The sequence below is a fragment of the Acanthochromis polyacanthus genome, chromosome 7, assembly GCF_021347895.1.
Source record: "Acanthochromis polyacanthus isolate Apoly-LR-REF ecotype Palm Island chromosome 7, KAUST_Apoly_ChrSc, whole genome shotgun sequence".
NCBI lineage: Eukaryota > Metazoa > Chordata > Actinopteri > Pomacentridae > Acanthochromis > Acanthochromis polyacanthus.
In genome coordinates this window covers 16,315,664-16,331,745 of record NC_067119.1, presented here as the reverse complement: position 1 = coordinate 16,331,745, position 16,082 = coordinate 16,315,664, and the positions used below count along the sequence as shown (strand labels likewise).

Sequence of the window (16,082 nt, the reverse complement as noted above, 5' to 3'; positions counted from 1 at the left end):
CTGTCTCTTATAATCAGGAAACATGTCTTGTTTACCTGACTTGCAGCAAAAACTTGATTGCTGAGTTGGTTTTTTTGTGAAGATATGTGACCTTTGCGGCCTTAATTGGAACGCTCGATCACGTGCACGGCTTCAATGTAAACCACATGCATCACACACCAGCTGTGTAGTCTATAGGGGGTCTGAAACTTTTTTGGGGCTCAGAGGAGAAGTTCGCCATCTTCCTGGTCAGGCAGACATAGTTTGGCTGAATGTTCGCAATGGCTGTGAAAAGGCACTTAAATGCAGAAATGTGAGTAAATGCCAGGAGGACAAACTCAATGGTATTTGGATGATACAATCCAAAAAGGCAAAATGCCAGCCAGTCTAGTTTTAATGAAACAGTGGAACTTTGATAGAACATTTTTGTCTTTTAATGCTAACATGCCATTGTAAAGTTTGAGGTAATTTTAGTTCACACAGAACTGAGTGACTTTGAGGTGGAGGTGGATGACTTTACTGCCCATATTTTAACTGTAGCTGTTCTGCTTTTATGTAGCAGCTACTGTTCTGATTACCATGCAATATGCTGCTCATCACAAAATCCCCGGCACTGTTGTTTAAGACAATTTGTCTTCATGGGGTTATAGAATATGATTCACACTATGAATGTAATGTGTATTCATCTAATGACATCCCCACCAGATGCAGGCCTCTGTGTGTGGAAGAGGACACTGAAACAGGAAAACTCACCAAACCATGCAACCAAATGAATAAAATACACAACCAATCAAATGACCAACTGAAAACATTCATGTTCTCTGCTGTGGTGCACAAGCGCTCACCTTTGATTTAAACTGGTGTTGGTGTTTCTCTATATGTGCCGGAGTGCAATGCGTCTCTTATGTGATTAGGCTCCTGTGTGAAATTTGATTTGTTTGGGTTAATCTAATTGTAATTTCCCTCCTGAAGCAAAAAACCATTTGAATGATCCTCACTGCAGATAATCTGCATGGGTATCTCCTTTTACATTTCGGAATCAATATTGTTTCAGTGCAAGATTTTCACATTGCATGAACGTTTTAGTCCAGCACACCACTTTGAGCTCTCTACATTCCCTCCCTTCTCCTCTTTGTGACTGCTACTGTGACAGGTACCATTCTGTCTCTCCGCCAGACAAGTCAGCACGATTTCTATACTTGACTGGTGACTGGACCCGCGGGCGAGTATCACTCATGTCTAAACCAACACTGAGAAAAGAAAGAAGAAAGAAAGGAAACAGCAAGCCATTTGTCAGAAACTTACACCCGCAACAGTCACTTAAGCCAGAGAGCTGAGGTGACCTTCTCAGATTTCATTTCATTTGGTCGTTTTTTTTTCCTTTTTTCTTCCCTCTTTCCCAGAACAAGTGAGTAATTAGAGCAGAAACATTTCCCCACACACCCCGCTGTCTGAGTGCCGAGCTGCTTTTGTATCTGTCTGTATACAGGCGGGCTTCATTAAAAAATGTTATTGCAAAACATTACTGTCGTCATCTGGTTAAATGCTCGCGTGCAAGCAGCATCTGAGGACCCACTTGTCACACGTGCGCTGTGATTATGCGTATTGTCATATGAAGTGTGTCACATTTCTGTCATTCCAGATACTGTGGTCACCGAAGCCATCCTACCACATCTCATTCCCTCTCAGAGAACAGAGTGTCATGTCAATTACAAACACTTGGCTGCCCAGAGACGCTAAAACTAAGTGGCTTTTATCCCCTCAAGATCACAAAACACTGTCTTAAAGAGACAAGAAGGCTGCCCTGATGTGTTCAGGGTGCTGCACATAAGGTATTACCTGTGACCTTCCTTTGGTTAAAGTCTACCTTTGACTTCCACCTATGTCTTGTGCACAAAATATCCTTTTAACTGCCTGGTGTATAACACAAACACAACCGTCTGCGATTACTCTGTGTATTGCTCAGTGACTTTGCCTGATTATTTCTCTTGTTTGAGAATTTTACAGATCCTTTCCAGTCTGACATGTCTTTCTGACCTAAATAAACAGCTACTAAAGGTTGCAATATTTAAAAACATAGAAAAGAAATGAGCTGCAGGATAAGAGGCGTCATATGCAATGATCTTAAGATGATAATACTGTGTTTATCTTTCTTTTTTTTAACCCTTCAGCTGTCGGTATCACATAGCAGTTTGTCCATCCTTTATTTACCATTACAGCACTGCACAATGCTTAGGACAGTGTGTTGCCAAAAAGTGATGTTAAACAGAGGTCGAAGAGAGGCTGCGCCCGAAAAAAATGTACCATAACCTGCTGAAAGTTAAATACAAGCCAAAAGACTTTCCCGATGCCGCGTGTCAGGCAACCACACAACGCCCATCTTCATCGAGGAGAATTGGGGAGGAAATAAGAAAAAGAAACATAGCGAGGAAGAGCAGTTTTCCCCTTTCTTTTTTGTCCTTACCGTCGAAGACCTTGAAAGGACGACGGCCACGACATCCTGGATTTCTTCAGCCCGGGTCGGTGCCCCGTGTCCACTGCGTAAGTCCGGTCCATGTTCCTCGGGTTGAGGTATCTCTCGGTGTCCGAAAAGCCTCTTTGTCTCACTCGGTCGTTCTTGCGCACTCCCAGCGCGTGGTGCAGGAGCGGAGACAGCGTCGCCTGGTTCTGCTGCCTCCACAGATGTTTGGGCGCCTTTGCACTCACGCCGGTTCCGCCGCCGCCGCCGGTGACCAAAGACGCCGTGCCCACTTTCCCGCAGGCAGGGTCCATCCTCCTCACCAAAAATGTATTTCCCTTTAGAGAAATTCACACTTCAGGAGCATTCAAATGGAATAAGGGGGATGGAACGGGGAAGTGACAAAACTGCAAATTCAAGTGTTTCAAAGAAATTTAGGACCCTGGAAGTAATTCGGGCAACTTTTTTGGAGTTACTGTGAGTGCTTCACGTCCAGTTATTTTTTGGATGAGTTTAACTCCATCAACTTCACCGCGAATACAGGGCACAAATGCAATGGACAGAGGCAGAAATGCATCCATTTAAGCATCACCGGGGGAAAGCTTCCCTGAGGCTACGAGCAGGAACTCTCAGTTACAGTCTGCTTTCCAAATGCTCTCCGGTTCCTCCGAACACGCCCATTTCTGCAAGGTGCTTGTGCTGCTGCGGCAGAAGGAAATGTTCAGTTCAGGGCAGTTCCACGCGTTCAGGATGTTCCCTCCACAATTTGCAAACTTCTGCAAAGCGTCGCTTTTTTTAGTTAAGTTGCTGCACTGCGTGCGTAAAAGCACCCAGACATGACAGCACTGTCCTTCCTTTCCCTCAAGTCCCTTGCAGGAACGAGCGATGACGGGATATAGGGAACAGGATAATACATTAAACATGAGGGACCCACCCAAAGCACCTCCCCCGAAATCTTCCATGAGTGGGAAGTAGGTGGAGGTGGGAGTGGACAGAGTCAGGTGGCCAACTAGTATAACAACTCTGGGTTCTGTTTTATGACCCAATAGTCCAAATGAGATTCAGTTTGATCACAGAGTGTTGCAGAAATGAGGCAGAATACACACAAAAAATAGGAAGTCATTTGTAACAGCAGACTTTTACCACACTGCAGGTAAAATAAGCTCACCTTCACAGTGAAAATTAATTAAAGCGGGAGTCATGACAGGATGTGTGTCTGTGCCGGTGATGTCCACAGGGCACAGAGTGCAAACATCCAGGCACCTTGTTAAATCTCTCCTCCTCTCTTCTGTTTGCCATCATTTCCAGGGAAAGGAAACTATCAGGGAAGCTTTCTTTCTTCCCTTCCTCTCCCTATATACTTCCCTTTGGAGCATAAAGCCCATTACTCTGGAAACTAACAATGTGAGTGTGTGTGTGTGTGTGCTGGTGGGGGAGGGAGTGTAATCTCTCCTGCTTTACCAGCAGAAGTGTAATCTCCAAAACAAGGTGACTGAAATCAGAAGCGGCATGTAAGTGCAATGGTGGCAGAACAGCACACAGCAAAGAGAATAGAAAGTGCATGCGTGTCATGCGTGCACACACAGACAGGTCATGTGTGGACTTTGTATTGGTCCACATTCACCTGCTGAGGTTCGCCGTGATGATGACTACACACTTGGAGAACTGACCTGATTTGTGTACTCATTTCATTTTTCTTTCAATTGTATGATTCCTAAACAAGGTCACAGGGAGGACAGCGTCTCAACACGCAGTGAGAGTCACCTTCGGCACATAATATGCTGGCAACTTTTCAAATTTACACTCCTTGAGTAAGGTCACTGGACTTAATAGTTTTGTAAATATCAAACATCTGACGTGAAATTATGTCTGAAGTCAAAAGAACATGAACGCTTAAGGCTGTAAAATTCTTTCAGCAGTGTGATGAAAACATTGTAACACTAATATATGTTGACAAGTATTATCCTTACTTTTTTTATATCCTGTTTTAATTAAAGTCCCATCTGTGTTTTCTTTATTCGGCTTATGCTGAATTTGATTAAACTGGGATAATAGTGACTTGGATAAATATGATCCAGTCAATAATTAGTGATTCAACCCGATTGCTCAATACTGATCTTATTATACTTAACAGGATATTAGACACGCTTGACTGACTCGCATCAAGGACTTTCTCAGTCACAACACAATTTTATCAGCCCTCAAGAATATAATTAGCATGAACCTGAAAAAAAATATTTGTGTACACATGTTTATACTTAGAGTTTAGACTGAATGTCTAGTTGTAGGGTTGCGTTTCCTTACATATAGCAGAATGAGCTCAATCAGTCCCACACCGTGAGCTGTACAGATTTTTAATTAAGTAAGAAAACACAGCATTGGTGTTGGACTGGCATCAGGGCAGTGAAAGTGGGATCTGTACATCTGTATGCATAATCTTTGTGTATGTGTCTGCTAAAATGAAAACAAAGGAATTTCTCATTTTCAACTGATCTCTGACATAGGGCCTCTGGGATTCCTTTTAGTGTTTGGGAAATCAATAAACTGATAGCTTGATTGATCCAGTATTGAGGGAATACCCAGTAGTAGTATTAATACTGGTATAGCCTTTATCGGCCCTCGTCAGCTTCTTTGTATCCAGACATTTTTTGCATATTAACATTTGCTACTTGGTGTTTTAGTCAGTTCATTTGTTGATTTGCTGCTGACATGTTGGGCTCATCTGTGAGCCTTGTCTGAAAAATAATTAGAAAGTAACAGTCTTAAACAACAAAAAATAAATAAATCCTGTACATTAATGTTGCTGTAAGCAACAGAATTCCATCCACTATCTTCAGCTGTTACATTATTTATAGTACCAGAAAATCTCTAGGGACTTACGTCTTCCAGCCGAATCAGGGCATGTTTATGTACTTTAATGTACTGGGAGGCACAAATTATGTTAAAATATCTCCCCTCTCTGTTCTCGAGAAAAGCTGTCTCACCATACAGCTAGGTGCTCACTGAAGAGAAAAAGGCAATTTGCACTGTTTAATGGACAAAATCATTGTTTTGAATTCACTATGAGAGCAACTAATGGGAACATAGTGCACTACTTTGTGTTACTTTTTGGCTGCTGCATTAATACTGCAGACAGCCTCTTTCAGCTGCATACAAAATGTCACTAAATTCAGTCAAAAGTTACAGCTGGAGCATTTAATGTGGCACATCCTCCATTCTTAATGCTTCCCAACAGTATATTTCTTCCTCGCTGTTGTGTTGAATAATGAATGAATTAAGCTTGAAGCAAAGTTGAGATGTATTGCTTTTGTTTAAAGTCTTCCCATCACCTGCTCTCGTCTCTAAAGTCTCTTTTTCTTTAATTGATCAGACTTATTGTGTTATGTTTAGAAAGCAGTCAAGTTTGCTTGCTGCTGTTTTAATAATGCATCCTTCGGGAGGGAATATAAAGTGTAAAATATGTAAAATACGTCCTCCTTTGAACCCAGTCATTGGATCTGTCTGCTACTTCTTATTTATTTTTCAGTGTTTTTCCATTTGTTAATGAAAATTTATGTGCGTGGCACAGTGTTTTAGAATTTTCTCCCTATTTCTGCAGAAAGATTGCAGAGAGAGAGTTCAGAAACTTTCATTTGCATGTCTCTGGTAAGCAGAAGTCTGTACACAGAGCTCTGCAAAATCACACATCTACTTCCATGTGTTTTGCTTGTGATACATATTGTAGGCCATCTACTACACTTTGTAGAACATACAGTACATCATCTTGATCCACCTGGACACATCATCAGTAATATTTCCTGGGGTCATCGGGTGTTACGGCAGTTGAGGTATGTCAAGATCCCACAGGTATTTATCATATAACACAGACATTTCTGTCAAAATGCAGCTATTGATGTGATTCTGACGTGTTGGATTAATGTCTGAAACGATAATGCTGTTTGGGATTTTGCAAAAACACCTTCTGCTTTAACATTTGGTGCTCTCAGTTGTTTCTGTGTCAGATTCTTCCCTTTATTTTCATTAACACCTGCACCACAAGTGATAATGAGTGTGTGACAGAGTGATGTGCACATTTCTGCACATGGCAAAGCAGCAGTAACTTCATAAATACAGCATCTGACAGTGAATTATGTTCTGTGTTCCTTAAATCTGACAGGTCAGCTGTTCCACACAGATTCCAGGATGACACGGTGGAATTATTTGCATTAAAGCTTATCTAAATCAAACCTGAGCTCAGTCAGAAATTTCAGGACAATTTTTAATGAAAAAAATCTTGACATTATGCACAAAACTGCAATACAGTGTTTTATTTGTATTATGGGATGGAAGTTAACAAGAGAAGCTTTTTAGTGGCTTAAATAAACTTACACGCCCGTCAGTGTTTGAATTGAAGATTACGAGCTTGATGAAGCGTGATTGATGGTTTTATATGTGCGCTTTTACTGGAATCAGACGAGTGAGTGAGAATAAGTCTTTAAAAATAAGCTGCCAAAAATGTTGTAAAGGATATAGTACATTACAAACAAAAACACTGATTTCATGTCTGATTGTGTTCGTGAGTACTGAAAAGTAGGATGGCAAAACAGACAAAAAGAAAAAAAAACATTAGGTTTTGAGGCTCTCTCCAAAGAAAAATATGTGCTACACAAGAAGAAGAGGTTGTGACAGGCTGGTATTTACTAAAAAATAATGACTCAACCCACCTTTCAAATGTCTAAATCCTTCTCCACACCATTCAAAGAGTGGTCGGTGCACACTTGGGAATAGTTTGACCTTTTCTGAAGTTCCCATTAAAGTTTGCTGACAATTATTCAGTGAGGATGAGCTTCCTGTACATCTAATGGCTGATACTTTTTGGCATTATCTCAGTCCTGAAATAAATTATTCAGTGAGGCTATGTTGGTAGCAGTGTTGATACAGTTGACAAGGTTGCCAACAATGCAGATGTGTGATGCATCTATATGGCGTCATAATTGGGTCAAAAGTCGCGTGCGCGTAACTCTCTCTCGCGCGCGCGAAACACGTACCCCGCGCCAGCGGAAAAAAGTCTCCACGGGCGCAAATAAACACTCTGCGCGCGCATGGCAATGTCTCCGGGCGCGAGGAGCCTCCTACGCGCGTGGAGACATTGCTACGCGTCAGTGTATGTTAGTGTAATTATTTGTGGAGCTCTGATCTACGCGAGCGGGGAGAAGACTTTTGACCCTTTGTGGGCGGATACCAGTGCTCGCCACAACCGACCTATGATTGGCTGTCTGCGACAGCGAGAACTCACCCCCCACAAATGACACAGTCCACCGGAGCCCTTTTGATGCTGCTGCCGCTGTTCTGCTGTGTCCATGGACTGCAGCTCCGCCGAACACACACAGAACCTAACCTGGATCTCCAACTGCCGGTGGGCGAGTGTCTCCACGTATTTCTGGCTCTAAACGGGAGGTCTCAGTGCTCCATTGCGGGGCTATCAGCCTTTAGTACAGCGAATAGACGTTAGTTAGCTCCATTGCTAACGGCAGTTACCCAGGTGGACTGACCGAAATCGGCCCAGAAGCCCAGCGTGTCTACTCCAGTGATTCCAGTGACTCTTAAACTCCCTGTCAGAATCACTGCAGTAGACACGCTGGGCTTCTGGGCCGATTCCGGTCAGTCCACCTCGCGACTTTTGACCCAATTATGATGCCATACATCTAGCAACAAAAAATGATAGAAAAAACGAAAAAATGTACTCTATTTCTTAAAATAAAGATGATCTTGATATATAAGCAGCCCTTTTGAAGACAAGGAAATTATTTCGGCACAATTGTGGACCATGAAACTTGCTCTGCCTCCTTGAAAATGTCATTTAGAACAACATTTTTTTGTTTCTCTACAAGTAAATTTGCAGCTACATAAAATATATTATCCAATCACAGCCCCTTTAACAAGCTCAGGGTTTATTAATTGGCCTTGTGTCACTGCTCATTTTTGTTTTCATTCACTGTGTGAGACACTGCAGGTCCCATCATACTTGGTAGAGAAAGAGAAGAACAAAACAGGAGCCAGAAGAGGGGGAAACAAGAGTAAGCTGGTGCATTTTCTTTCTCATCTGGTACACGATGAGCCATTGAACAGCGTTATGCAGGTAGCACGATGTGTATGAGGGCGATACAGAGCCTTTTCAAGCATGCCGTCGTGATCAGAGAGGAGTCAGAGGAGCGCCACTTTCCCTCTGGTTGATGAATGGATTCTGTCATCAGTTTCCATGTACGATACTAACCCAGGACAACAGGATTTTCCACTGACAGATAGGTCTGACTGCTGAATTTAAATGCATCTTCAACTTGTCTGGATACATTTTGTTCGAAAAGTTACAACTTCTCTATACTGGACTGCTGTCTCTGGTACAGAATGCTGTGTGGTACATTTGTTTCTCTGTCCCCTCTGAGAATCTAGCTGGTTGGAGACTTGGTGCCTGCTTCTGCCAAACCTCATTTCATCTAAAGCACTCTGATACGTTCTCCAGCTTTCACCAGATACTGTGGGTATCGTTTTAGCTGTGGTATTGTTGTGATTTCCAGGCACCGAGAGACTGCGAGTGCTCACTTAAAGTGCCACGCATTTGATGACACACTCTGCCTGTCATAAAACTGAGGAAAAAATGGTTCCCATTACCTGCAACACTGAGACTTTAAGGTCTACAGCCCACACACAAAATGTCACACAAACAACTAGACAACCAGAAATAATAATTCCATATATAAGACTACCATGTACAGTGCAGTGGATTAATTACATTTCAGAGTTCAAAAGCAAACATGAATGAATCTTTACTGTATTTTCTGTGAGATTGCATTTATGTACTTTATACTATTTTGAACAGGGAATTACATTCACTGATTCAGTGAGTGACAGCACTGACAACAGAAATCTATTAGACCTCGATGTTTGATGAGTCACTCTTTAGAGCATGTAGCCAGACAGGGATGATTTAAATACCAGTGGTTTGCATGTTATTAATCACCTACACAGCAAACATAATTTCCAGCCAATTTCCAAATCATGCCCTATTTGATTTTCTACCTTTTAGGCCACCGTTAGTTTGTGTTCATTTCACTACAGCATGACAATTTGCAGAGACTTGCAAGATGCGGGGGATACGTAATCTATCACAATGAGCATTCTGTCACCTGTGTTTATATTTACAGATTTTTTTCGAGTGATTTATGATAATGTGGCGGCAGAAAACGGGCTGGTTCTGAAAGCTGCCTTTGTTGTTATGTAAAATGCACCCAGACATCTAGAAAATGACAGCTGACTGCTGATTAGCAACCTTTTCATGTTGCAATGCCTTCATATCTTTTGTACAAAGCAACTTACATGCAAAATCGCCACTATTATGATTAATATATGACCCACTCTACCAACTAAGCTATTATCAAGTCACTTATTAATGCAAGCCGTGTTTGGTGTCGTTTGTCCTCTTTGCTTTATTACTGACAACATATAGGTCTATTTTCACAAAGAGACACTGTAGCTATGGCTTAGATCTAATTCTACTACTTAATTACATGCATCTACATACAGTGGAGACCAAAAATTTAAGCCCATGAGTGAAGAAAATTTTGTTTTGAACTTAATGTAACAAATGATAACATGAGCGTAAAAAATTCAGTGAGAAATGGACTCTCTGTGCAAATGCATATTAGACTGGACAAGTTTGTGCAAAACCTGAAAACCAGTGTTATCCCAGTGCAATTTGACACCGTTCCAAAGAGCTTCTTGTAATGCCAAGAGTGTTTGTCTTTCTCAGTCTTCAAATGCTTCAGTAAATGTTCAAGAGGACTGAGGTCAGGTGGCTGTAGAGTAAAGTCCATAACAGCCATGACTCCTTTGACTTCTTCGGTTGTCAAGTATTTCTTCAAAGCTCTGAAGTGTATTTGGGCTCATTATTCTGCTGTAGTATGTGTGAAGATACACAGTGTGTTCACTGTGAGTGTGTGAATGTGTATGTGAATGGGTGAATGTGATGGATAATGTAAAGTGCTTTAGGTATCGTTTCAGGTATAGTAAAGCGCTATATAAATACACACCATTTCCAATTTAGTATGAATCCTTCTCCACAGACATCCAAAGCAGAGAGTGCACCATAGTCTGAAAGTTGGAGTGCTACCTTTCCTTGGTCAGAGCGGAGCTGATTCAGTTCAGATGTCTAACTCCAGGGAAGCAAAACACCCGCAGACCTGAATAATTCCACCTCCCTGTTTCACTGTGGGTTTGGTACACTGCAGTTTCATTCTCCCTCCTGTCCGTCTCCTAACGTACACCTCTTTTGTTACTGCTATAAATCTCAGACTTGGCTTCATCAATAAACACAACTTTTTTTTTCCCAGTCAACCACTGAGAAATGCTGCTACGTCTTCGCCCACCCGAAGTGTTTGGCCTCGTTTCTCCTCCTGAGAAGTGGCTCCGAGACGAGATGAGTACGAGGCATACTTCTTCTCGCAGTACTTTGCTGATTGGAGTCTTGCGTTGCATATTTAGTCAGTTTTGTGTTTGTGATGTTGCTTTTCGAGCTCTCAGTAAACAAAGCCTGATGTATTGATCTTCTCATGGTGCGCTCACTTTTTCCCGTGTTTGTTGAGCTTTGAACACAACCGATTACAACGCAAAGCATTTTGGGGTACCATAAACTGCCTCCTTGGAGCCCTTCAGTACACCCATGATTTGACACTGACAATGACTCCTGACACTTACTTAGTTCTGATGACATGTTTGTGAACTGTCAAGCATTCTGATTATTGCAAGGTTCACGCAAAAGATCTGACTTTATGTGGCCTCAAACTTTCAGACTCAAGCATATATGTACAGACAAATGCTGAAATTCATTCAGTGCATCTACTTCTTGACTAGTCACCTCAATTCTGATTAATTTGCAAAGAATATATCGACTTTTTCCAGCTTAAAAAGACATTGCTGAATGACAAACTGCTAAACTGCTTTGGCTCTTTTCCTGTGAAATATGTTTGCCTTTGGCAGAATTCAACAGCTACAACATTTTACTGGAAAAAATCAGGATGCGCTCTCTTCTTCATGTGGCAGGGCTCAATGCAAGTGTTACTCTAATTATAAAATAACAGCTGATGTCCTCACTGCTGCTGTATATTTCCATCAAATAACTGCAGTGGAAAAAAAATGTTTTTTTTTTATTGACAATATCGTTGTCAAAACACAAATTCTGAGCCATTTTGTGCTCATTTGGTCCACCTTGTCAACAGGCGCTATTGATAGATAGCAGTAAAGAGCTTTGAGAAAAGACTAAAACTCCAGCTCTTCACTGAACACTTTGCACTTGACTGCAAAAAAAAAAAAAAAATCCTATTACATCTGCACTGCCTGTAGCTACCACAGTCCTGTTATCGCAGTTGAACTTGTGTTATAGCACTTATCCAGGTTGTTTTCTCCTGACTAGATCCTTGCTTGTGTTGTATCTCCTCTCAGATGTACGTCGCTTTGGACAAAAGCGTCTGCTAAATGAAATTGTGACATTGCAGAATTGTAGGAATCAGGGCTCTTAAAGCTGTTAAGCTGCTTACAACTTGGCCAACTTTGGATTAAAACCACTGACTTGTCTAAAGCGAAACCTACCGAAAATAGTAGCAATCATTGAGTTGCATGCTTTGGCAAATTGTTGCAATCATAATAAATAAAACAAACAAGTAACATTTAATATCTGCTGAGCAATGCAGAAGCACTAATACATTTTTAAATACATTGATTTAAACCTGTATGCAAAGTTTGAGGTTACTTCAGAAATGTGAAACTGATACCGATCAATGAAACCACGATATTATACTCGCTCATAATTCTTATCACCCAGCGTTTTGTCAGGGAAAAGGCATCATCCTACCTGCTAGCGTCAGCTGAGGTGATGGCGATAAGTGGCGGAGTGCGTAGTGGCAGTGTTGTGGGTCGTGGCGGCACTGTAACCGTGTCAGGCTCTGGCTTACGATCACAGTAGTACTGCTCTGCCTGTCTAAAGGCCAAAGGGGGCAGCTGGACTGTCCTGCAGGAAAGCCTCCGCACCATGAAGGGCTCCATGCAGGTGACTGGGCCCGGCTCTGGGGAGTCTGAAGAATCATCGGACACCTGCTGGAAGAGGACAGAGGGGTAAGTGATATCTGAATTCAAGGAAGCGATAGAAGATAAGAAGGCATTGAGAAAGTCTTTACATATAACACAAATGATCCTGACAGGGATTTAACAGAAGAAGCAAAATGAAAGGGAAAGAATAACTGTGAAAAAATGATCTTAAACAATGGGTTTGAGGGTCAGAAAGAGAGGAGAGAGATTGAAGAGAGTTTGCAGTCATAGTAGCAGCTAAATGTAAGCAGTGAAATGACAAAGAAATGGTTCAGTCTGTACAGAATTCACTGACTTATGTCTTATGTATTTATGTCCATCAAAGGTTCTATTGCCTGTTGTCACACAATTTTAGCTGATCTGTTCCAAGCAAATGAGAATGAAATTAAAAGCCCATTAAATAACATCCAGCTGTCTAAACTTAAACTATGTGACACTTAGCACAGAGGAGAATGATTCCTAAAGATTTTAGTAACCAAACTTTTAATCAAGCACCTCTGAAGTTTTCGCTTAACAATTTGTCAGTCAAGAAACTTCTTTGTGTTTCTGTGCTTTTCAAAAATAAGATTATTGAAGCACAATGCCATTCAAATTCACTATCGGTTCTTGTGATATAGAAACTACAGTTATTAGATACACCTGGCTAAACCTAATATGGTCTACTTCAACAGTCCTGCAATAAATCCTAATCCTTGATGCAAATGGGGTGGGCAAAATGATAGAAATTCCAGTCGGTGTACTGCAATAGCAGCAGAAGCTGAAAGTTTAAGCAACAACTCTCCAAAGTTTTAGTTAAAACTGATTATAACCTTCAGTATTGTGGAATTTATTGCAGAACAATTCTCTTGGAGTGTATTAGTTTTAGCAAGGTGTACCCAATAACACCAGCAACAGACTGCATATAAGCATCTACAAGGGAAAACACCACAGTGCAAAGAGTTTATCATTCAGTTCTTTAAGGGATCCGGGTGGATTTTCCATATGAACAACATGCTGCTACTAATGAGGTTGCTCCAGTGAGGCTCAAGAGTCTAGAAACTCCCAAAACGAACATTCTTATTGCAGTGCGGTGTTTAATTCCGTATGAATACTAGTTTTATATGAACAATAGACTCTTTTAATGGAAGGCATTTTGTCCTGTCATGGTTCAGGGAACACAGGTGTATTAATGACAGCTGCATTGCACTTTGGGAAGGTGCTGGCTTGTTCACTGTCACGGCTTAGTGGGACTGGGAACCGAGCCATCATTAAAGGTCGAGTCAGTGACACTAGAGCAGTGGAACTTTTAGTTCAATTCAGTTCATTTCCAGTCACTGTCTTCTAGCTTTCAATTCTGGGTTATTCCATTTTAAATCACCAAGGGCCTTCTGCTTGACCACCTCTGATCTGTTTGAAACTTTTTTAATCATAAGCTACAGATATTTAAAATATTTTCTGTGAACTTATAAATTGCTACATCAAATATCTTCTGAGTTTTTTTTTCATCAACCCACTTTTACCAAATTCTTTCTCATATTCCAATTTTTGACTACATGTTTGAACAACAATATCTCAGGAACTATATAAAAGCCTGAAATTTTCACCGTCATTTCTCATAAAACCATTGATTCACAATCTGAAACAAGTAGACCAAATAGTCTCCAGCTATGAGTGGGATGAAATATGAACAAACAGTTGAATCCATTTTTAAAAGTCCCATCTCTGAGCCCACATTAACTAAAAAATGGTAATGCAGAAGTCAATTAGTGATATTTTCTAAGTCAAATGTAGTTGCATGTCAAAAATAGAAAGTCAACTGAGCAAGTTGGAAAACTTGTAACAAAAACAAAAAATATTGGGAAATAGTCTAACCCAACTAGAGCAAAGTTCTGAAAATTTAAAAGGATCATTCAGACATAGGTCTGCTTAAAAATGTAATATCACATATTCAGCTATTTATCTTTAATAGTTTCTGAGATATTGTCATTCAAAATACCCTCTAATTTCAATGAGCAAAAAAATGTGTTAAGAGTTGTTTTTTTTTTTTTAAAAACAACAACAACAAAAGCAGAAACATTTGACACCTGAAACTAACAGCCTTTTCAGTATGCATGTTTCATGCTACTAAATTTTCAGGCAAATCAGAGATGTTTGAGCATAAAGAATAGAATAGAATAGAATCTTCACAACAGTGAAAGGCAGTTGGATTTGGAATTTGCAGGATGCATACACCAAAAAAGTACAAAGTCATTACAAAAAATAGAATAAAGATCAGCTAAAATGGTAATTCACAGTGTCAAAAACAATAATCAAGATAAAATTGCACTGTGTAAAAGCACGTTTGCTTTGTCTATTGTTAAATAAAAAAGCAGTTGTTCAGCATGAGGTAGTATGTACAAACAGTGCAGGGTCGGGTTGCTCTAAAAATACGATGATTTGAGATGAAATGACCACTTTCTGTGTGCACTAGGAAAAAAAAGTGATTTTCAGATGCAGCCCTTGTTCTGTAAATTGAAAGCAAATCAGACGGGTTCGCTGTACTATTTCAAGGTTTCCTGTACATATACAGGCCAATACACAGGATAATGAGATCGAGGGGGACGGTAAATCTGTCATGCACTTACTATTTAAATGTGCTAGCTAAAAATTAGCATTCTTTCTCTAAAATCACAGACTTGACATTTAATTCTTTCTGTCTATTCTGCACTATGACTAGTCAAAATAGCCACCATGTAAAAGGTCTATAGGTCATATGTTTAAACCTTTCCTCATCAGGAAGGTGTAATCGAATCCAGTCTACGAGTCTAATGAAGCAAACAAATGAGAACATCTATATAGGCTTTTTGAAAATATATGCATTGCATTATACCAGATACTATTCAAATACATTTTTGTAACCCAGTGTGTTACAGCAGTGTCTTTTTGGCATTTTGTCTCAACTGGCACTAACACACTTATGACAAATGTTTTCAAAGACAACACATTACATTTTACAACACAGCTTGTTTCCTCCTTCGAGTTCACACATTTTGTTATCACAGTGGTAACAAGTTTGTAATTTGAACGTTTTTTTTTTTTTTCTGTTGCCATTGGTCCTTTGTTGTGTACTTCCTGACAAAGAGATGTAAAAGAGGAAGAGTTTATAGTCAGTGTAGTGAAAAGTAGGGGCCTCATTATCATCATCAAAAATAAAACGTTACTTTTACATAATGCAAACAGGTTACATACTGTCTTTATTAGTACATAGCTCACATATTTGCAATTTTCTGCCTTCATAATTTAATTACAGGATGAGCTGTTAATGGTCTCCCTGTGTGTTTGTGTAAGATTTCCATTTAATATTGAAACCATATTTGTTTATTTATCTCCCGTCATTGATTAGTTTTATGCAGATGATATTTCTTCTTGTTTTCTGTTTGCAAATATTTTCGGCTTTTCATACCATCTTGAAGCTGTAGATTATTGGTTATATTTTTGCTTGATCAACCTGGATTCACTAAACCTTTGTGCCAAGTGTCTTACAATATATGGAATAGGCTTGTATACAGCA

General features: G+C 40.2%; 1 protein-coding gene across 2 annotated transcripts in view; it reads right to left on the bottom strand.

Annotated features, from left to right (window-relative positions):
• The window catches only part of pde4d (phosphodiesterase 4D, cAMP-specific), a 175,946-nt gene that overhangs the window by 144,711 nt on the left and 15,153 nt on the right, over nt 1–16,082 (bottom strand). The window contains exon 2 of one of the 2 annotated variants that reach the window (XM_051950510.1): nt 12,321–12,562. In XM_051950510.1, the coding sequence (XP_051806470.1) occupies nt 12,321–12,562 (242 nt within the window). Of the gene's footprint in view, nt 1–2,443; nt 2,767–12,320; nt 12,563–16,082 lie in introns of those variants that run through there. The other variant, XM_051950509.1, reaches the window with a different exon arrangement.